The 19,816-nt window shown below is 35.8% G+C and overlaps 1 protein-coding gene across 5 annotated transcripts in view; it reads right to left on the bottom strand.

Moving 5' to 3' along the window:
- The window catches only part of MALRD1 (MAM and LDL receptor class A domain containing 1), a 732,448-nt gene that overhangs the window by 314,523 nt on the left and 398,109 nt on the right, over nucleotides 1-19,816 (bottom strand). For all 5 annotated transcript variants that reach the window (XM_028826041.2, XM_077945484.1, XM_077945481.1 and 2 more), the window contains exon 29: nucleotides 3,134-3,317. In XM_028826041.2, the coding sequence (XP_028681874.2) occupies nucleotides 3,134-3,317 (184 nt within the window). The remainder of the gene's footprint in view (nucleotides 1-3,133; nucleotides 3,318-19,816) is intronic.

Raw genomic sequence — 19,816 nt, 5'->3', positions numbered from 1 at the left:
TTCATTTTTCTATTTTTAGTAGAGTTGGAGTTTCATCATGTTGGCCAGGCTGGTCTCGAACTCCTGGTCTTAAATAATCCAGCTGCCTCAGCCTCCCAAGTACCTGGCCTAAAATTTTTATAGAAATGGCAGTTTTGCTGTGTTGCCCAGGTGGGTCATTCCTTTCATTTAAAAAGTTTTATTGATTTATAATTTACATGCCATTAAGTTTAGCCATATGACATTTAATGGTTCTAATATGTTTATGAAGTTGTGCATTGATCACTATAAACAACATTAGAATATTTTTATCACTCCATGAAGAAATCCAGTATCAGTTAGCAGCCATTCCCCTCTCCTCATTCCCTCATACCCTCATACCTCCTCTCTGTCTCTATACATTTGTCTATTCTGTACATTTCATATAAATGGTAGCATACAATATGTGTGGATTTTTTGTGATTAGAATGTGACAGAAATAAACATTCACTGATTTTTTAAGTTATTTATTTCAAATGCATAACATCAACAACTTCATGATCAATTGTGTGGTGACCTGGTAGTTTACGATTTGAAGTTGGTTTCCTAACACAGGACAATAAAGCACCATTTTAGAATATGGCATGTTAGTAGTAATGATGATCACTGTAATAATAAAAACCATTGATGAAAATACTATTTTCATCTTCTCAATTTTATTGGTGAGGAAATTGATGCAAAGCAAAATGAAGAAACTTACCTGAGCCAGATGACACAGCCAAATGCCATGCCCACATAGTTTGACTCGAGGCTCCTCATTCTTAAACCCTATGATAAAGTGCCTTTCTGACTTTGAAGTGTTTGGCTAAATACCATTCTCATCTTCTAAAGTGGCAACTACAGAAAGCAACTTAGTGTAACTTACACTCTAAGCTCCTTCTGATCATCCACATTACACAGCCCTGATATTTCACTGGCATAAAGCTAAAAACTAAGATGATTAAAAAGAATGTCATTGAGTTCCATTCACAGTCTTTCAAACTTTCTCATAATTTTTTCATGTTTTCTATTTTTACTGAAAAACAATTTGAAAATCCTTGTTAATTGTAGCTGGCTGGGCTGTTAAAAACCAGTGGCTACTTTTTCTGAATATGTATTAAATGTGCAATAGACCATATTCAACTATAACTGAAAACATGATGCCTCTTTACTTGATGACAAAGAAAGAACTATAGGCCTAAAAGCAATTGGTCACTAAATATACAATATTAAAGTATAACTTAGCCAAGTGTTGGCTTCAATTGAACAAAATTAATTGTAATCATGTAAATTCTCACAGAACTCTATAACAAAAAGGGGAAGAAAGAGTGCAAACTTCTACATGAAACTGGCAAAGCCAGAATAATAACTCTCAGTTTCCTTCTGTCCTGAATCAACCCATCTAGGAATCATTCTGCTTCCCTTGAGAGGAAAGGAATTTCTCTTATTGAATAAAGCTTCCTCCTTTCTAAAATCTCAGAGAAAATTTTGAAGAATTTTTCCTTTTCGAGTGGCCAAAATCATTTCTAGATTGAGTTACTAACCATAATAGAATTTCAACATATTACTTGGAAAGTTACTAGGAGAGAGTTCAAGAAGCATATTCTCATGTCTAAGATTCCCTTTACATGAATATATGTGCAAAACCTCAACTTCTTTCATCAAGACACCCTCTCCCCAGCATCTTCAAGCCCAAATCCTGTCACTTGCATGACACAGATACCTGGAGCTATATGCTCCTTAAATGGTCTGAAACACATAATTTCTGATTTTATGTAACATAAGATAACTGAGTAACAACCACCTTTTCTAGAAACATAGGTTGGAGGAGAGGGATATAAAAGTTAAAAGAATGTATTTCTAAGCAGAATCTTTTGAAACAAAACTGCTCATAAAAAGAGCAGATGCTGTAACACTATGAAAAAACCAAAGTCACATTTTTTGAACTGCCTCAGTGAAATGATATTTTAATATGAGAGCAACAATAAAATTAAATAGCATTCAGGTTTAGCTCTTTTAGTCGCAGAGGCTTGCTGCCAAGTGAATCAGTATAGAAAACCACAGAAGGCATATATTTCCTTGGCAGTATATCTCACACAGGATTATTTTGGAAACCAAATGGAATAATTCCTCTGGAAGAACTTTGAAAACTGTGAAATTGTACAAATGTATTTATAATTATTTTTGACATTTTCTGGGTAGTTTTGTAAAGAGAATCTAAGTGTAGTTATACTTTTCATTTAGAAACATGATAAATGGAAGTACTTTTTTTCAAGTTACTGTTCACAGGCTGGAGTAGCATCTTTAAAACTCCCAAGTACAGCTCTCAGCTCAATTTCTGCTCGAATTTTGCCTGATTGAATTTATTTCTTATAGAAGCACTAACTACCAGATTTCTAACCCATTTTTACTGGTTCATTTATAATTAGTTTAAATTAGGTAAATACATGTAAATATTAGGCTCACATTTAAAATTGTGTTAAAAACAAATGCAGAAGGGAAAAATTATTCTTGTTAGAAAGTGGATAGTATGGAAGGAAGTGGGGAGTCACTCGTGCAATTGAATGATGAAGAAGATATTGCTATGGTCTGACTGTTTATTCTCCTCCCTTCATTCATATGTGGAAATCCTAAACCCAAAGGTGACAGTGTCTAGAGATGGGGTCTTCAGGAAGATGACTATGTCATGGGGGCAGAGTCCTCATGAATGGGATTAGTGCCTTTATAACATAGGCCCAAGGGAGCTCATTTTATAAGGGCTCCACTTGGACTCCACCAAGTGAAGACACAGCAAGAAGGTGCCATCTATTAACCAAGAAATGAGGCTTCACCACATACCAAATCTGCCTGTCTTGATCTTGGCCTTCCCAGCCTCCAGAACCACAAGGAAAAAAATTCTGTTGTTTATATGCTACCCAGCTTATGGCATTTTGTAATAGCAGCCCAAACAGACTAAGACAGGTATTATCTCTTAACACAGAGTTTTAAGTTCACAATTATAAAATTATACCTTTCAATTGATTTTTGTATGTGTACAAAATACAAAACAGTAAAGCATTTTAAACATGTGCAACAAAGATAAAATGGTTAAGATTATCAATGTGCTTCAAAATGGAAGTGCTTTCTGGAAACTTACCAGTTGTGCAGTTTTTAAATTCAATATCATCAATTGCAGCTCCTCCTCCCAGATCTCTTGTTCTGATACCTTGAAATATGACTTCAAAATTCCTTAACTTTCCTAGCAGGATGTTGGCCTTTTGCCAATGATTACCAGGGTTCTGCTTACTTTCTTGCCATACTTTTGATAGTCCTTTCTCTGTCTGAAAGTAAAGAAGTTTGTATGAGGGAAATAATCAAACATGAAAGAAGATGACACAGTGTGGGGCAAAACCCAGTTATTTAGCTCAGAAGCATCTGACCAATAAAAACTGAAACAACAAAGAAGCACTGAACCTGTGAAAGCTGATCTTACGAACTGAGTCATTCTTGTCAAACCCAAGTCAAACAGAGTCAAGAGGTCAGGGGTCGTGGAAAGCACTCAGGGCATGTAACACTGCTCCAAAAATAAAATTCTCTGCAAACCCGGCTCCTGAAACTGACAGTTGTAACCTGAAATTAGTTGTATCTGACAGATACTGAAAGAATCTGCTGAGACTCTAAAACTAGTTTTACCCATCATGCACCAGTTAGAGCTTGCCAGCTCTGCATAACTTTACCAGTGCCAATGAACTTTCTTTCACAACAATATGGAACATTTCTCTCTCTTTTTTTTTTTCCTAAAAAACTTTTATTTTAGGTTCAGGGGTACGTGTGCATGTTTGTTATACCGGCAAACTCGTGTCATGGAGGTTGGACGTACAGATTATTTTGTTGATCAAGTACTAAGCATAGTACCAAATAGTTATTTTTACATTACTCCTTTACAAAACCTCCAATCTTCTCTTTGTTCTTCAGATATACTGAAGACCACCTTGTCTGTGTATATGCCCCAAATTGCAACTCTTGCTTCCCTCAAAAAAATTTTTTAGATATTTTAATCTATATTTTATTTGACTTTAACATATCTCTGATAATAACTAAGACATAGTTTATCTCATCCAAACAGAGGCATATTAATCTACTAAAGTACTTCCCAAAAGAAAAACTAGCAGAATTAGCAATACATTTATTTTGGAACTTTTAGAGACACCATTATTATAAATTGCTCTACTCGGATCATGAGGTCAAGAAATTGAGACCATCCTGGCCAACATGGTGAAACCCCATTTCTACTAAAAATACAACATTAGCAGTGTGTGGTGGTGTGTGCCAGTAGTCCCAGCTACTTAGGAGGTTGAAGCAGGAGAATCGCTTGAACCTGGGAGGCAGAGGTTGCAGTGAGCTGAGATCGCACCACTGCACTCCAGCCTGGCAACACAGTGAGACTCTGTCTCAAAAAATAAATAAAATAAAATAAAATAAAATAAAATAAAATAAAATAAAATAAAATAAAATAAATTGCCCTACTCAGTAAAATCTACCTTTCCTTGCATTTACATGAAATTATGGATATTTGATAAAATCTGAACAGTTTACTGAGGCCCTGGGTTTACAGTTTCAGATGTCACTAGCTATCCAAACTTCTATTCATATTTTTTAATTATTCAAGTTGTACCTTCTTCAGAAAGCTTAAATCACTGACACAGGAAAAGAGAAAAGGAGAAATATGTTGGAGAAATCACTTATCCCTGAATGATGTAATAAAGGATTTATTAAGTGAATTGAGAGTGGAGGAAAAGTGATAATTTTAACAGCAATAAGATTTCAAAAATTATATTACATATTATTTTGATTTTCATAAATTCTGTTATAATGTAATTATTATATAAGTAACAACTATAATTGTTTTCACATAAATTTTTTTAATTGAAAAGAACAAATTTATTTTCTAAAAATCTTACATAAACATCAATATCTGAGGTTGGTTAACTAGTAATACAATATTCTAATATGTGAACTGACCCAGTAAAATGTAACATGACATAAAATGACATATAAGCCCAATGACCAAGCAAAAATGACAACTTCACTAAAACAGCATATTACCCAGTTGAGCACAGGGCAAGGCTTAGATTGTATACACTGTTCTTTGGTATTCTAGGTCTAGCCCTTTCTGGGCACTAGATGATTTAACAAATCATAATGATGGATATTTGGCAAAGAAAAAAATATACATATATACACAGTATTACGTTTATGGTTAGTTCCCAATTAATATTCCTTGGTCCTGGGTCACAGCATTTTCATGATGATTCACAAGAAAAACTTTGTCTCTGAAGCTTGTAATCAAAACAGTAGACTAGAGGAGAAGATTTAGGGAAATGGCATACAGAAGTGAAGCAAAATGTTCCAATAGATTTATAGCATACAGTTATGAAATGTGTAATTTACAGATAATCTAAAAAATAAAAGCTAAAGAGGAAAAAACTAAAAGGAATGTCTGAAGAGGGTATACCAAGGAGCTAGACATTCATAACTTCATGTTTTCAGGGAACTAATGCTAATAAATATGTCTGATGCCTTGTTCTGCTGAGGTAGACGAAGATGTTGGATCAAGTGGTTCTTCCTTTGCATGGTTACAGAAAGCACAACTATGCATCAGTTAATCTAAAATTAACTTTGCAAAACAACTAACAGTTTATAGATAGATCATTAACATCCTTAACAAAACAACTACAAATCTGACACCTACAGATTCATGTAACTTCTGTACTGAAAAGGGTGGAAAATTCACACCAAATTAATGGAATTTCATATCTTTTTGATGACTAAAGAAGATAAATCCTTCTCAAGGTTAGTCTTTGACTCTCAGTGATGTCTTAGTGATTTGAAATCAAAGGGATGGTTAGTTAAATTAAAAATTAAAGGAAAGGGTGATCTGTCTGACTTCTAGCAATATTAGAGGTTGGATATTGATAAAAGCCTGTCTTGATTTAGAGACTTAATTCACTTTACTAACTTTTCCTTTTTATCTGCCTATGCAGTTTATAAAGCCACTCATTAGCTATGCCAAATCCCCAAAGAATTTTCAACAAATACCATCAAAGAAGAGCATATGATCACACTAATCAAAAAAGGTGAATCATTCCTTAAATCTTACAACTGGTCTTCTAGTAAAAACAAAGAGACAAATAATGTATTCACTGTCATTTTATGTGTTAGAAAAAAAATGAGGGTAAATTATTTTGCAAACCAACCATGGATCAACCTAATGATGATGTATTACAAGACATCATTCTAATACATTAGCTGTTGTTTCATAACATCAAATGTTATCCCTACAATTAACAAAAATATTCATCCTAATGTGCAATGGAGATTTATTTCCTTATCCATTCATTCATTCATTCATTCCTTTATTCAGCAAACTTTCTATGCTCACACAGTGCCAGGTACTAAGTTAGATGCCAGGCACAAAAACATGAAAAGACAGGGAGCCTATCTTGGAGATGTAATAATTTAACACAGGAAAAAGAGTCATTAAAAAACTACTATAAAAGCACTCACGCTTGCACGTGCTCTCTCTCTCTCTCTATCTGTGTCTGTATTACTAACAGACAAACTTTTTAAAAAGTGATTATGTAGTCAGTTCCCAAATTTTATTCCACGTATGTCGTTACTTCACCTATTTACTTAATATCCTGATTTAAATTCGTTTTAAATTGTGAAAGTGAAAAATCTCTCACTCCCAACTTGTAACTTTGCCTCTGCCAAAGGACTTCTCTCTTGCATTTATATAGATTTTAATCTCAATACCCAGAGGAAATAAGCCTATGAAAAGTGATTAACCACATTAATAATAAAAAATAGACATTAATACAAAAATGGTTAGAGATATTGAAGAATTACTTTCTTCTTCTAATTTAACCTTTTTCCAAATTTTGAATTGATTCCTCATACTTATGCACATGGACATTTATCTCAGATATTGCATATTTATTTTATAGTGTGTTTGTCTTCATACTTTACACCAGTCTTTCTTTCTTGGGCTGTGCAAAGTAAGGCAATAAGAAACACTAAAAAGATCGAACCACTTCAAATTTTACAAACATATTAATAGACAGATCTACTTGGAAGTTCCATTTCATATGTTTGAAGGGAATATACAAATTTTTCCCAAATAACTAGCCATTTTTTTTAAACCATTTAAATAATACCTCTTTTTTTTTTTCCAACTGACATCTTTATCATACTCTGAATCTGTTTCTAGAGTTTTCACTATTTAATAAAGGTAAATAAATACAAGAATTTTTTTCCTACATTTCCAACTGAGGTACCGGGTTGATCTCACTGGGGCTTGTTGGACAGTGAGTGCAGCCCACAGAGTGTGAGCCAAAGCAGGGCGGGGCATCGCCTCACCCAGGAAGTGCAAGGGTTCGGGGAATTCCCTTTCCTAGCCAAACTGGGACACTCCCACCCTAATCCACGCATTTCCAACAGTCTCAGCAAATGGCACACCAGGAGATTATATCCCACGCCTGGCTCGGAGGATCCTATGCCCATGGAGCCTCGCTCACTGCTACCACAGCAGTCTGAGATCAACTATAAGGCAGCAGCAAGGCTGGGGGAGGGGCGCCTGCCACTGCTGAAGCTTGAGTAGGTAAACAAAATGGCTGGGAAGCTGGAACTGGGTGGAGCCCACTGCAGCTCAAGGAGGCCTGCCTGCTTCTGTAGACTCCACCTCTTGGGGCAGGGCATAGCTGAACAAAAGGCAGGAGAAACTTCTGCAGACTTAAACATCCCTGTCTGACAGCTTTGAAGAGAGTAGTGATTCTCCCAGCATAGAATTTGAGATCTGAGAACAGACAGCCTGCCTCCTCAAGTGGGTCCCTGACCCCCGAGTAGCCTAACAGAGAGATACCTCCCAGTAGGGGCTGACTGACACCTCATACAGCTGGGTGCCCTTCTGAGATGAAGCTTCCAGAGGAAGGATCAGGCAGCAATATTTGCTGTTCTGCAGCCTCTGCTGGTGATAACCAGGCAAACAGGGTCTGGAGTGGACTTCCAGGAAACTCCAACAGATCTGCAGCTGAAGGTGCTGACTGTTAGAAGGAAAACTAACAAAAAGAAAGGACATCCACACCAAAACCCCATCTGTACATCACCATCATCAAAGACCAAAGGTAGATAAAAGCACAAAGATGGGGAGAAACCAGAGCAGAAAAGCTGAAAATTCTAAAAATCAGAACACCTCTTCTCCTCCAAAGGAATGCAGCTCCTTGCCAGCAATGGAACAAAGCTAGATGGAGAATGACTTTGACAAGTTGACAAAAGTAGGTTTCAGATGATTGGTAATAACAAACTTCTCCGAGCTAAAAGAGGATGTTCAAACGCATCTCAAAGAAGCTAAAAACCTTGAAAAAAAGATGAGACAAATGGCTAACTACAATAAACAGCCTAGAGAAGACCTTAAATAACCTGATGGAACAGAAAACCATGGCACGAGAGCTACGTGATGCATGCAAAAGCTTCAGTAGCAGATTTGATCAAGTGGAAGAAAGGGTATCGGTGATTGAAGATCAAATGAATAAAATGAAGTGAGAAGAGAAGTTTAGAGAAAAAAGAGTAAAATAAATGAACAAAGCCTCCAAGAAACATGGGACTATGTGAAAAGACCAAATCTACTTTGATTGGTGTATCTGAAAGTGACAGGGAGAATGGAACCAAGTTGGAAAACACTTCAGGATATTATCCAGGAGAATTTCACCAATCTAGCAAGGCAGGCCAACATTCAAATTCAAGAAATACAGAGAATGCCACAAAGATACTCCTCAAGAAGAGCAACTCTAAGACACGTAATTGTCAGATTCACCAAAGTTGAAATGAAGGAAAAAAATATTAAGGACAGTCAGAGAAAAAATTCCGGTTACCCACAAAGGGAAGCCCACCAGACTAACAGTGGATCTCTCGGCAGAAACTCTACAAGCCAGAAGAGAGTGGGGGCCAATATTCAACATTCTTAAAGAAAAGATTTTTCAATCCAGAATTTCAAATCCAGCCAAAATAAGCTGCATAAGTGAAGGAGAAGTAAAATCCTTTACAGACAAGCAAATACTGAGAGATTTTGTCACCACCAGACCTGCCTTACAAGAGCTCCTGAAGGAAGCACTAAACATGGAAAGGAACAACCAGTACCAGCCACTGCAAAAACATGCCAAATTGTAAAGACCATCGATGCTAGGAAGAAACTGCATCAACTAATGAGCAAAATAACCAGCTAACATCATAATGACAGGATCAAATTCACACATAACAATATTAACCTTAAGTGTAAATGGGCTAAATGGTCCAATTAAAAGACACAGACTGAAAAGTTGGATAAAGAGTCAAGACCCATCAGTGTGCTGTATTCAGGAGACCCATCTCACATGCAGAGACACACATAGGCTCAAAATAAAGAGATGGAGGAACATCTACCAAGCAAATGGAAAACAAAAAAAGCAGGGGTTGCAATCCTAGTCTCTGATAAAACAGACTTTAAACCAACAAAGATCAAAAGAGACAAAGAAGGCTATTACATAATGGTAAAGGGATCAATAAAACAAGAAGAGCTAACTATCCTAAATATACATGCACCCAATACAGGAGCACCCAGATTCATAAAACAAGTCCTTAGAGACCTACAAAGAAACTTAGACTACCACAAAGTAATAATGGGGGACTTTAACACCCCACTGTTCAACATTAGACAGATCAACAAGGCAGAAAGTTAACAAAGATATTCAAGAACTGAACTCAACTCTGCACCAAGCAGACCTAATAGACATCTACAGAACTCTCCACCCCAAATCAACAGAATATACATTCTTATCAGCACCACATCACACTTATTCCAAAATTGACCACATAGTTGGAAGTAAAGCACTCCTCAGCAAATGTAAAAGAACAGAAATTATGACAATTGTCTCTCAAACCACAGTGCAATCAAATTAGAACTCAGGATTAAGAAACTCACTCAAAACTGTCAAACTACATGGAAACTGAAAAACCTGTTCCTAAATGACTACTGGGTACATAACATGAAGGCAGAAATAAAGATGTTCTTTGAAACCAATGAGAACAAAGATACAACATACCAGAACCTCTGGGACACAATTAAAGCAGTGTGTAGGGGGAAATTTATAGCACTAAATGCCCGCAACAGAAAGCAGAAAAGATCTAAAATTGACACCCTAACATCACAATTAAAAGAACTAGAGAAGCAAGAGCAAACACATTCAAAAGCTGGCAGAAGGCAAGAAATAACTAAGATCAGAGCAGAACTGAAGGAGACAGAGACACAAAAAACCCTCCAAAAAAAATCAATGAATCCAGACGCTGGTTTTCTGAAAAGATCAACAAAATTGATAGACCACTAGCAAGACTAATAAAGAAGAAAAGAGAGAAGAATCAAATAGACACAATAAAAAATGACAAAAGGGATATCACCAGTGATTCCACAAAATACAAACTACCATCAGGTGATACTATGAACACCTCTACACAAACTAGAAAACCTAGAAGAAATGGATAAATTCCTGGACACATACACTCTCCCAAGACTCAACCAGGAAGAAGGTGAATCCCTGAATAGACCAATAACAGGGTCTGAAATTGAGGCAATAATTAATAGCCTACCAACCAAAAGAAGTCCAGGACCAGAAGGATTCACAGCCGAATTCTACCAGAGGTAAAAACAGGAGCTGGTACCATTCCATCTGAAACTATTCCAATCAACAGAAAAAGAGGGAATCCTCCCTAACTCATTTTATGAGGCCAGCATCATCCTGATACCAAAACGTGGTGGAGACACAAGAAGAAGAGAATTTTAGACCAATATCCCTGATGAACATCAATGCAAAAATCCTCAATAAAATACCGGCTAACCAAATCCAGCAGCACATCAAAAAGCTTATCCAACACAATCAAGTTGGCTTCATCCCTGGGATGCAAGGCTGGTTCAACATATGCAAATCAACAAACATAATCCATCGTATAAACAGAACCAAAGAAGAAAACCACATGATTATCCCAATAGATGCACAAAAGGTCTTCAACAAAATTCAACAGCCCTACATGCTGAAAACTCTCAATAAACTAGGTACTGATGGGATGTATCTCAAAATAATAAGAGCTATTTATGACAAACCCACAGCCAATATCATACTGAATGGGCAAAAACTAGAAGCATTCCCTTTGAAAACTGGCACAACACAGGGATGCCCTCTCTCACTACTCAGATTCAACACAGTGTTGGAAGTTCTGGCCAGGGCAATCAGGCAGGAGTAAGAAATAAATGGTATTCAATTAGGAAAAGAGGAAGTCAAATTGTCCCTCTTTGCAGAGAACATGACTGTATATTTAGAAAACCCCATCATCTCAGCTCCAAATCTCCTTAAGCTGATAAAGCAACTTCAGCAAAGTCTGAGGATACAAATCAATGTGCAGAAATCACAAGCATTCTTATACACCAATAACAGAAAAACAGAGAGCCAAATCATGAATGAACTCCCATTCACAACTGCTTCTAAGAGAGTTAAAATATCTAAGAATCCAACTTGTAAGGGATGTGAAGAACCTCTTCAAGGAGAACTACAAACCACTGCTCAGTGAAATAAAAGAGGACACAAACAAATGGAAGAACATTCCATGCTCATGGATAGGAAGAATCGATATCGTAAATATGGCCATACTGCGCAAGTTAATTTATAGATTCAATGCCATTCCATCAAGCTATCAATGACTTTCTTCACAGAATTGGAAAAAAAGTATTTTAAAGTTCATATGGAACAAAAAAATAGCCCTGATTGCCAAGACAATCCTAAGCCAAAAGATCAAAGCTGGAGGCATCACACTACCTGACTGTAAACTATACTACAAGGCTACAGTAACTAAAACAGCATGGTACGGGTACCAAAACAGAGATATAGACCAATGGAACAGAACAGAGTCCTCAGAAATAATACCACCCATCTACAATCATCTGATCTTTGACAAACCTGACAAAAACAAGAAATGGGGAAAGGATTCCCTATTTAATAAATGGTGCTGGGAAAACTGGCTAACCATATGTAGAAAGCCAAAACTGGATCCCTTCCTTACACCTTATACAGAAATTAATTCAAGGAGGATTAAAGACTTAAATATTAGAACTAAAACCATAAAAACCCTAGAAGAAAACCTAGGCAATACCATTCAGGACACAGGCATGGGCAAGAACTTCATGACTAAGACACCAAAAGCAATGGCAACAAAAACCAAAATTGACAAATGGGACCTAATTAAACTAAAGAGCTTCTGCACAGCAAAAGAAACTACCATCAGAGTAAACAGGCAACCTACTGAATGGGAGAAAATTTTTATGATCTTCCCATCTGACAAAGGGCTAATATCTAGAATCTACAAAGAACTTAAACAAATATACAAGAAAAAAATCAAACAACCCCATCAAAAAGTAGGCAAAGGATATGAACAGACATTTCTCAAAAGATGACATTTATGCAGCCAACAGACACATGAAAAAATGCTCATCATCACTAGCCATCAGAGAAATGCAAATCAAAATCACAATGAGATACCATCTCACACCAGTTAGAATGGCAATCATTAAAAAGTCAGGAAACAACAGGTGTTGGAGAGGATGTGGAGAAAAAGGAAGACTTTTACACTGTTGGTGGGACTGTAAACTAGTTCAACCATTGTGGAAGACAGTGTGGTGATTCCTCAAGGATCTAGAACTAGAAATAGCATTTGACCCAGCCATCCCATTACTGGGTATACACCCAAAGGATTATAAATCATGCTGCTACAAAGACACATGCACATGTATATTTACTGTGGCACTATTCACAACGGCAAAGACTTGGAACCAACCCAAATGTCCATCAGTGATAGACTGGATTAAGAAAATGTGGCACATATACACCATGGAATACTATGCAGCCATAAAAAAGGATGATTTCATGTCCTTTGTATTGACATGGATGCAGCTGGAAACTATCATTCTGAACAAACCATCACAGGGACAGAAAACCAAACACAGCATGTTCTCACTCACAGGTGGGAACTGAACAATGAGAACACTTGGACGCAGGGTGAGGAACACCACACACTGGGGCCTGTTGTGGAGTGGGGGAAGGGGAGGGATAGTATTAGGAGAAATATCTAATATAAATGGCGAGTTAATGGGTGCAGCACACCAACATGACACATGTATATATATGTAACAAACTTGCATGTTGTGCACAGGTACCCTAGAACTTAAAGTATAACAATTAAAAAAAGAATGGGTTTTAAGCTTTAGATAAAAACCTTCATAAGAACAAAAATAAAATGTAAAATTTGGCCGGGCGTGGTGGCTCACGCCTGTAATCCCAGCACTTCGGGAGGCCGAGGTGGGCGGATCACAAGGTCAGGAGATCGAGACCATGGTGAAACCCCGTCTCTACTAAAAATAGAAAAAATTAGCCGGGCGCAGGGGCGGGCGCCTGTAGTCCCAGCTACTCGGGAGGCTGAGGCAGGAGAATGGCGTGAACCCGGGAGGCAGAGCTTGCAGTGAGCCGAGATTGCGCCACTGCACTCCAGCCTGGGCGACAGAGCGAGACTCTGTCTCAAAAAAAAAAAAAAAAAAAAAAAAAAAAATGTAAAATTTGAAAAAATATGATACAGAATAGCAATAAGCCTTACCATAATAAAAATAGAAATATAAATAGACTACGGACTAAAAACTAGTATTAAAAAAACTCTCCTCAAAGTCAATGCAAAAATGACAGAAAAACAGAAAAATGTGAAAGAGATCTTTTTAAACAATTTACAGGAAACAACAGCTCAACAAGCATAAAAGGAGATGCTCAGACTTGTTGGCAATCAGGCAGTGGTAGGATGGACACCTAAAGTGTGATGAGTACGCCCCAGGAATTGCTTTGCATCAGTGAGAAGCAATTGACTGGATGTATACATCAAAGCCAAGATGGATCTTTAAGACATAGAATGAAAGGGAAAATGTAATAAACAAAATGTAAATTTTGACACACTCGAAGTAATAGCACACATATTATAAAATGTATACAACCAAAGAATATACATTAGAAAGGTTGCCTATGGAGTAAAAGGGAAATGGAGTGGGGAAGGGGGAAAAATGGTAAAAGAAAATACATAAAATACAAAATGAAAAATACGAAACATTCAAAACAACAGTCCACATATTATATATTTATTACTTACATCTATATATACACACTAAATACATTAAAATAAAGGAAGAAAACTATTTTATATATTTAGCTAATTAGTATAGTTATATAGCTAATGTACTGCACTCTAAATACTTTGACTTTTAATTATACTGTCTTGTGCATGACTTTTATTTATTCCTTGCTAATATCTATCCCCTCCCTCCTTTTTTTTGAGACAGGGTCTTGTTTTGTTTCCCAGCCTGGAGTGCAGTGGTGTGACTCTGGCTCACTACAGGCTCTGACCTTGCAGGCACAAGTGATCCTCCAGCCTCAGTCTCCCACCCTCAGGACTGTAGGGATGCACCACCACAATCGGCGAATATTTTTTAAATTTATTTTTTGAGGAGACCGGGTCTTACTGTGTTGCCCAGCCTGGTCTTAAACTCCTCGGCTCAAGCCCTCCTCCTGCTTTGGCCTCCCAAAGTGCTGGGATTGCAGGAATGAGCCACCATGCCCAGCTTCTTCTCTCTTTTAACTTTATTTGTACATTGCCTTAATCTTTCAGAACAATGTTTAACAGTGAACATAATAGTGGCTGTTTTATGTAACTTTTAAATTAAATTTTAATTAATTAAAATTCTAATTTTTAAAAACAATTACAAACTTAAATTCAACAGATGGGTAGTTTTCAAGTATAATCTGTGAGAATTTTGAGGAAATTAGCATTTTGTAAACATATCCATGACCTCATCATGCTCCTAGTTCCTTGATGGAGACACATAACCATGACAGTAAACAGCCAGTGGATTCAAGAAAAAGCATCGGTTGCCCGTGAATCTTGGATGAACAGTAACCATGCTACAGGCATTGATTTCAGAAGAGCCTGGGATAGGTCCTGTGGAAAGTGTTTTTACTGAACATTATTCATGCTGCAATCAACAAAGAAGGCTTGTCTGTCTGAGCTGTGGGGTCGGCTGGGCACAAGAAAAAAAGCCACTCACAACTCAAGAGAACCCAATAGCTTGTATGAACACTAAAGTAAACCATCAAAAGCACATCAAGTCTATTTCACACTCACTGAGATGGCTACTATAAAAGAAAATAACACGTGTCGGTAAAGAGGCGAAAAAATTGGAACTCTTGTGCACGTTGCTAAGAATATAAAATAGTACAGTCACTGTAGAAAACAGTATGGAGGTTCTATAGAAAACTAAAAATGGAATTACTATGTGATCCATCAATTATGCTTCTGGGCAAGTAATTGAAAGCAGAGACTTGAAGAGATATATTTGTAAACCCATGTTAATAACAACATTATTTGCAATAGCAAAATGTGGAAGCAATCTACTTGTGCATCCATGAATGAATCGATTATGGTGTATATAATCCATTATGTAACATGGTATATACATAAAATGGAATATTATTCAGCCTTAAAAAGAAAACCAATTCTGACACATGCTACAACATGTGTGTACTTTGAGGACATTTTTATATTTGAGAACATATTTATATTTCTATTATACAGTGCACAGTAATGACAAAAGGACAAATACTCCATGATTCCACTTATATAAGACACCCAGAGTAAAAAAAGAAACATAGAGACAGAAAGTGAAATGGTGGTTTCCCAGGGTTGGGGGAGGGAAGAAAGAAAAGTTAAGAGTGTAACGGGTACAGAATTTCAGTTTTGCAAGATGAAAGGAGCTCTTGAATAGATGGTGGTGAGGGTTGCACAACAATGTGAGTGCACTGCAAGCTACTAAAATGTACCACTTAAATGATGGATAAGACAGTAAATTTCATGTTCTATATATTTTACCACAATTTTAAATAAAAAAAAATCTAAAAGTCACATCAGGGACTTCTATCAAGGCATATTTAATAGCAGAGAAAGACATGTTTTCAAAAAAGAAACTACCAGAAATTGTAAGGAAGGACTTGGAATGGGGAAATTTGAGGATGTAAAGAATTGGGTCTATTAAGACAAAATTATTTCAGGAAAAAAAGCTTAAATCAATAATAGAATTGAAATTTCTAGAAGCCAAATATGTGATCTGAAATAACTGAAGTAATCTCAAAATACAGCATGTATCACTGTAATGACGGGCCTCTAGGCTCTGAAGGTAGACTGCCAGGTCTAAAATTAAGCTCAGCACTTATCAGTAGCTAGCATTAGCATATAACGTTAGTTGTTGATATTATATTCAAACAATATTTATTATCAATACTATTAATAAGCAAAATGCAAAAAAGTGAATATTGTGAGTGAAAAGACAAGCAATGTGAATGGATTCAGGAAATCTAGATCCAAATGTGAGTTCCAGAAAGAGAGAAATAGATTGAGGAGAAACAATAACAAAAATAAAATAAAATAAAAGATAATTTCTGGGCTGAAGAATAGTTCAAAATGTTAAGATTGAAACACATCCTGGTGACATTTCTAAACTCCAAATTTAAGAGAAAATGTCACGAGCTTCCAGAAATTGGAAGTAATTTACTTACAAGGAAAGAAAATCATATTGGTATCAGGGCCCTCTCAACTGAAACATTAAATATACAAAGCAGTGGAACAAACAAACAAAAACAAAGAAAATATAAATAAATAAAAAGAAGAAACAAAACAAAGAACAAAGAAACAAAACAGGTGATCTTAGGACCAATACCCAAGTCATCATATCATTTATCTGTTAACTACAAAGATTTAAGTTCCATATTGTGGCCTTGTCCTTTTGAGGTGTTTGTCATTTTCTTCTGCTACAGAATCCTGTCTACAAAAAAAGGTCACATTTGTTTTGTTAATATTCGTTGCACTTTCAGTGTTTGAAGAGTCATTATATTCCCCCTCAAATACTCCTCTAAATGCAATTGTCATAATATTCTAGAAAACCCGAAAGTATAGAGATGATAAAGCTATCAGTGACTGTCAGTGGTCCAGGAGTATAGGAAGATAATTGAATAGGTGAGGAACAGGGGATTTCTTTAGAGCAGTGACACTTTTCTGTATAATACTGTAATGGTAAGCTCAAGATACTAAGCATTTTTCAAAACTCATTGATACAACTTAACAGCATGTTATGCCATTAAAAGTAAGCCATTTTATGCCATTAAAAGTAAGTCATTTAGAAAGATCATTTAAGAGTCTGAAGTATGCCAGGAAGAAATGCAGAATCTGACCAATCAATGCAAATGTATTACAAATGTATGAAACAACCTCATAGAGGGATGAGTGGAAATAAGTTATTGACCTAAGAAAATGTGAAAATGAGTTGGAGTCCTTAAAACCAAAGTGAAAATGAACTGCATGTAAGCACTGTACTCTGGTTACTAAAGCTGTTTCCTACAGGGGTATAGGTCTACAATTCTGAAAGCACTATCCACGTCTACAAAAATTAAATGATTAATTAAATGGTTAGGGGATGGAACCATTTTAATGGAATGTTATATAGAAACCAGGTTTTTTGCTGTTGGAGTGAAAGATTACATTTAAGCTAATGGAGAAGACTGGAATGATCCATGTGGTAATAGACTGTAGTTGGAAATAATATAAACTTGTATTTAGATTAATTTAGATAAAGATGATTGCATATACAAATATTTATAGATATGTGTATATTCACGGATCTGTACATAGACTCAGGTCTCTTAGCTCTGTCAGCTGAGAGGCTCTCCAAGCAACACAGTGCTCAGTTGTCATTTCTAATATTATTCTCCAATAAAAGAACCAGTGATCCTTGGAGAAAAGACTGATTCTAGGACTTGGTCTTGCAATCTACAAGAGCCTAGGACATCTTGTAGGGCTGAAAAGTCAGAAAGTGCTTAAATAAATAAATTCCCACAATAATGGGGATACAACAAGTGACACAGGTGCTGAGAGTTCCCAGTGCCCAAACTGGAACAACTTGAGCAACAAAACAAAAAGAGTGCTATTGAATTATAACCCACATTACAAGATAAGTATCAATGAGCCCATACTAATATTAAAAAAAACGGTTGAATAAAGAAATAAATGGGAGAATAGATAAACATCCCATGCTAAAGAATTCTAAATGATTTACATAGATCCTCCACCCTTACGGAGGTGGACCATGATTTCTCACTCCATCACCGTGGGCTGTGCACAGTGGATTTCTTCTGAAACGCACAAAAAGGGCGTAAGGGACAGCAACTTTCCAGGGATATGGGAAGGAACTTGACAACTTTATCAAGTCTGGTGATCAAAGTTACTATCAACCATGACCTTGCATTTTGATACTACGGACTCTTGACACAATGTGATAACAATGGGACCTCTGTGGTCTTATTCTCCAACATATTACCCCAATCCATTCATTTTTTAAAAAGCATCAGATTAAATACCAGTTAATGGACATTCTAAAAAATACCTGATCAGTATGCCTTAAAACTGTCATGATCACCAAAAACAAGAAAAAAAATGGGAAACTGTCATAACCAAGAGGAGGCTAGGAAGACCTGAGTACTACAACAGAAAATGACATTAGTCAAAAACCAAGGTAATCTGCATAAGGTATGGACTCAGTTACTAATAGCGGACATTATTGGTTCATTAATTGTGACAAATGTACCATTCTAATGTAAGATGTTAATACCAGGGGAAAATGAATGTGAAGTACTATCTTCGCAAGAATTACTTAAATCTAAAACTTTTCTAAAATAAGGCAGTTAATTAAATAAATTTTAAAAAGCTGCTCTATATATAATATAGGATATTATTATAAAATAAAATATATATTATAAATTAATTATGCATATTTTTGTATAATTCCCACATGTAATGAGAATTTATCCAATTGAATGTGACAAAGTCAGAAAAATTAATAACTATAAGAACTGTCTGACCTTTATTCATTTTTAATATAATAGAGCATAGCTTTCAATGTTTTAATTAAATAAAACTTTCTTTTTGTATCTGGTATGTCCAATAATTCTTTTGTTGTTAATTTTTTTGGTATTTTATCAATCAAATCTTAAGTTATGTTTATGGTGGACCATGCAAATAATAAATAAAAAGATTCAGGACCATTGAAAAAGATTCAGGAATCATTTTGAATCTAATCAACAACAAAAGAAAAATCATTTTATACATGTGTGGCCCTAATCACTGCCATGAAGGTCTAGTTTTATCTTTTGCCTCAGAAAAAGACTGGAACATAAAAATATTTCAAGCTACATAGATGGTTTTCTGATATTAAAATCCTCCATAGTTACAATAAAATATTTTTAAATATCTCTAAAGAAATGGAAAGGAGTGGCTTGAATGTAGAATAATATCTGAATCTAGTAGATCAATAAATATAATTCTTTAAACCATTTAAAATATTAAAAATTTGAAAAACATTGAGTAATAGAAAAGTTATATTTAAACTGCATTTTGTAATGTTTAAAGTTTATATATATGTTAATTGTATTTTGAATTTTTAAAAATAAAATGAAATCAATGTAGACTATTTAAAATTTACATAAAATCTCGTCTACAGAAATATCTTGCAAACAGCTCTTATTGTTGGAGAAATACCTGTATCAGTGGCTCTTGCATTTACAGGAAATTTTCTTCCCTGAGAAAATAATTATGAAGGTTAGATCAATATACACATTGGGTAGACGTG

The sequence above is a fragment of the Macaca mulatta genome, chromosome 9 (assembly GCF_049350105.2).
Source record: "Macaca mulatta isolate MMU2019108-1 chromosome 9, T2T-MMU8v2.0, whole genome shotgun sequence".
Taxonomy (NCBI): domain Eukaryota; kingdom Metazoa; phylum Chordata; class Mammalia; order Primates; family Cercopithecidae; genus Macaca; species Macaca mulatta.
The sequence above is the reverse complement of the archived record's forward strand: the minus strand, read 5'-3'. Positions and strand labels throughout refer to the sequence as shown.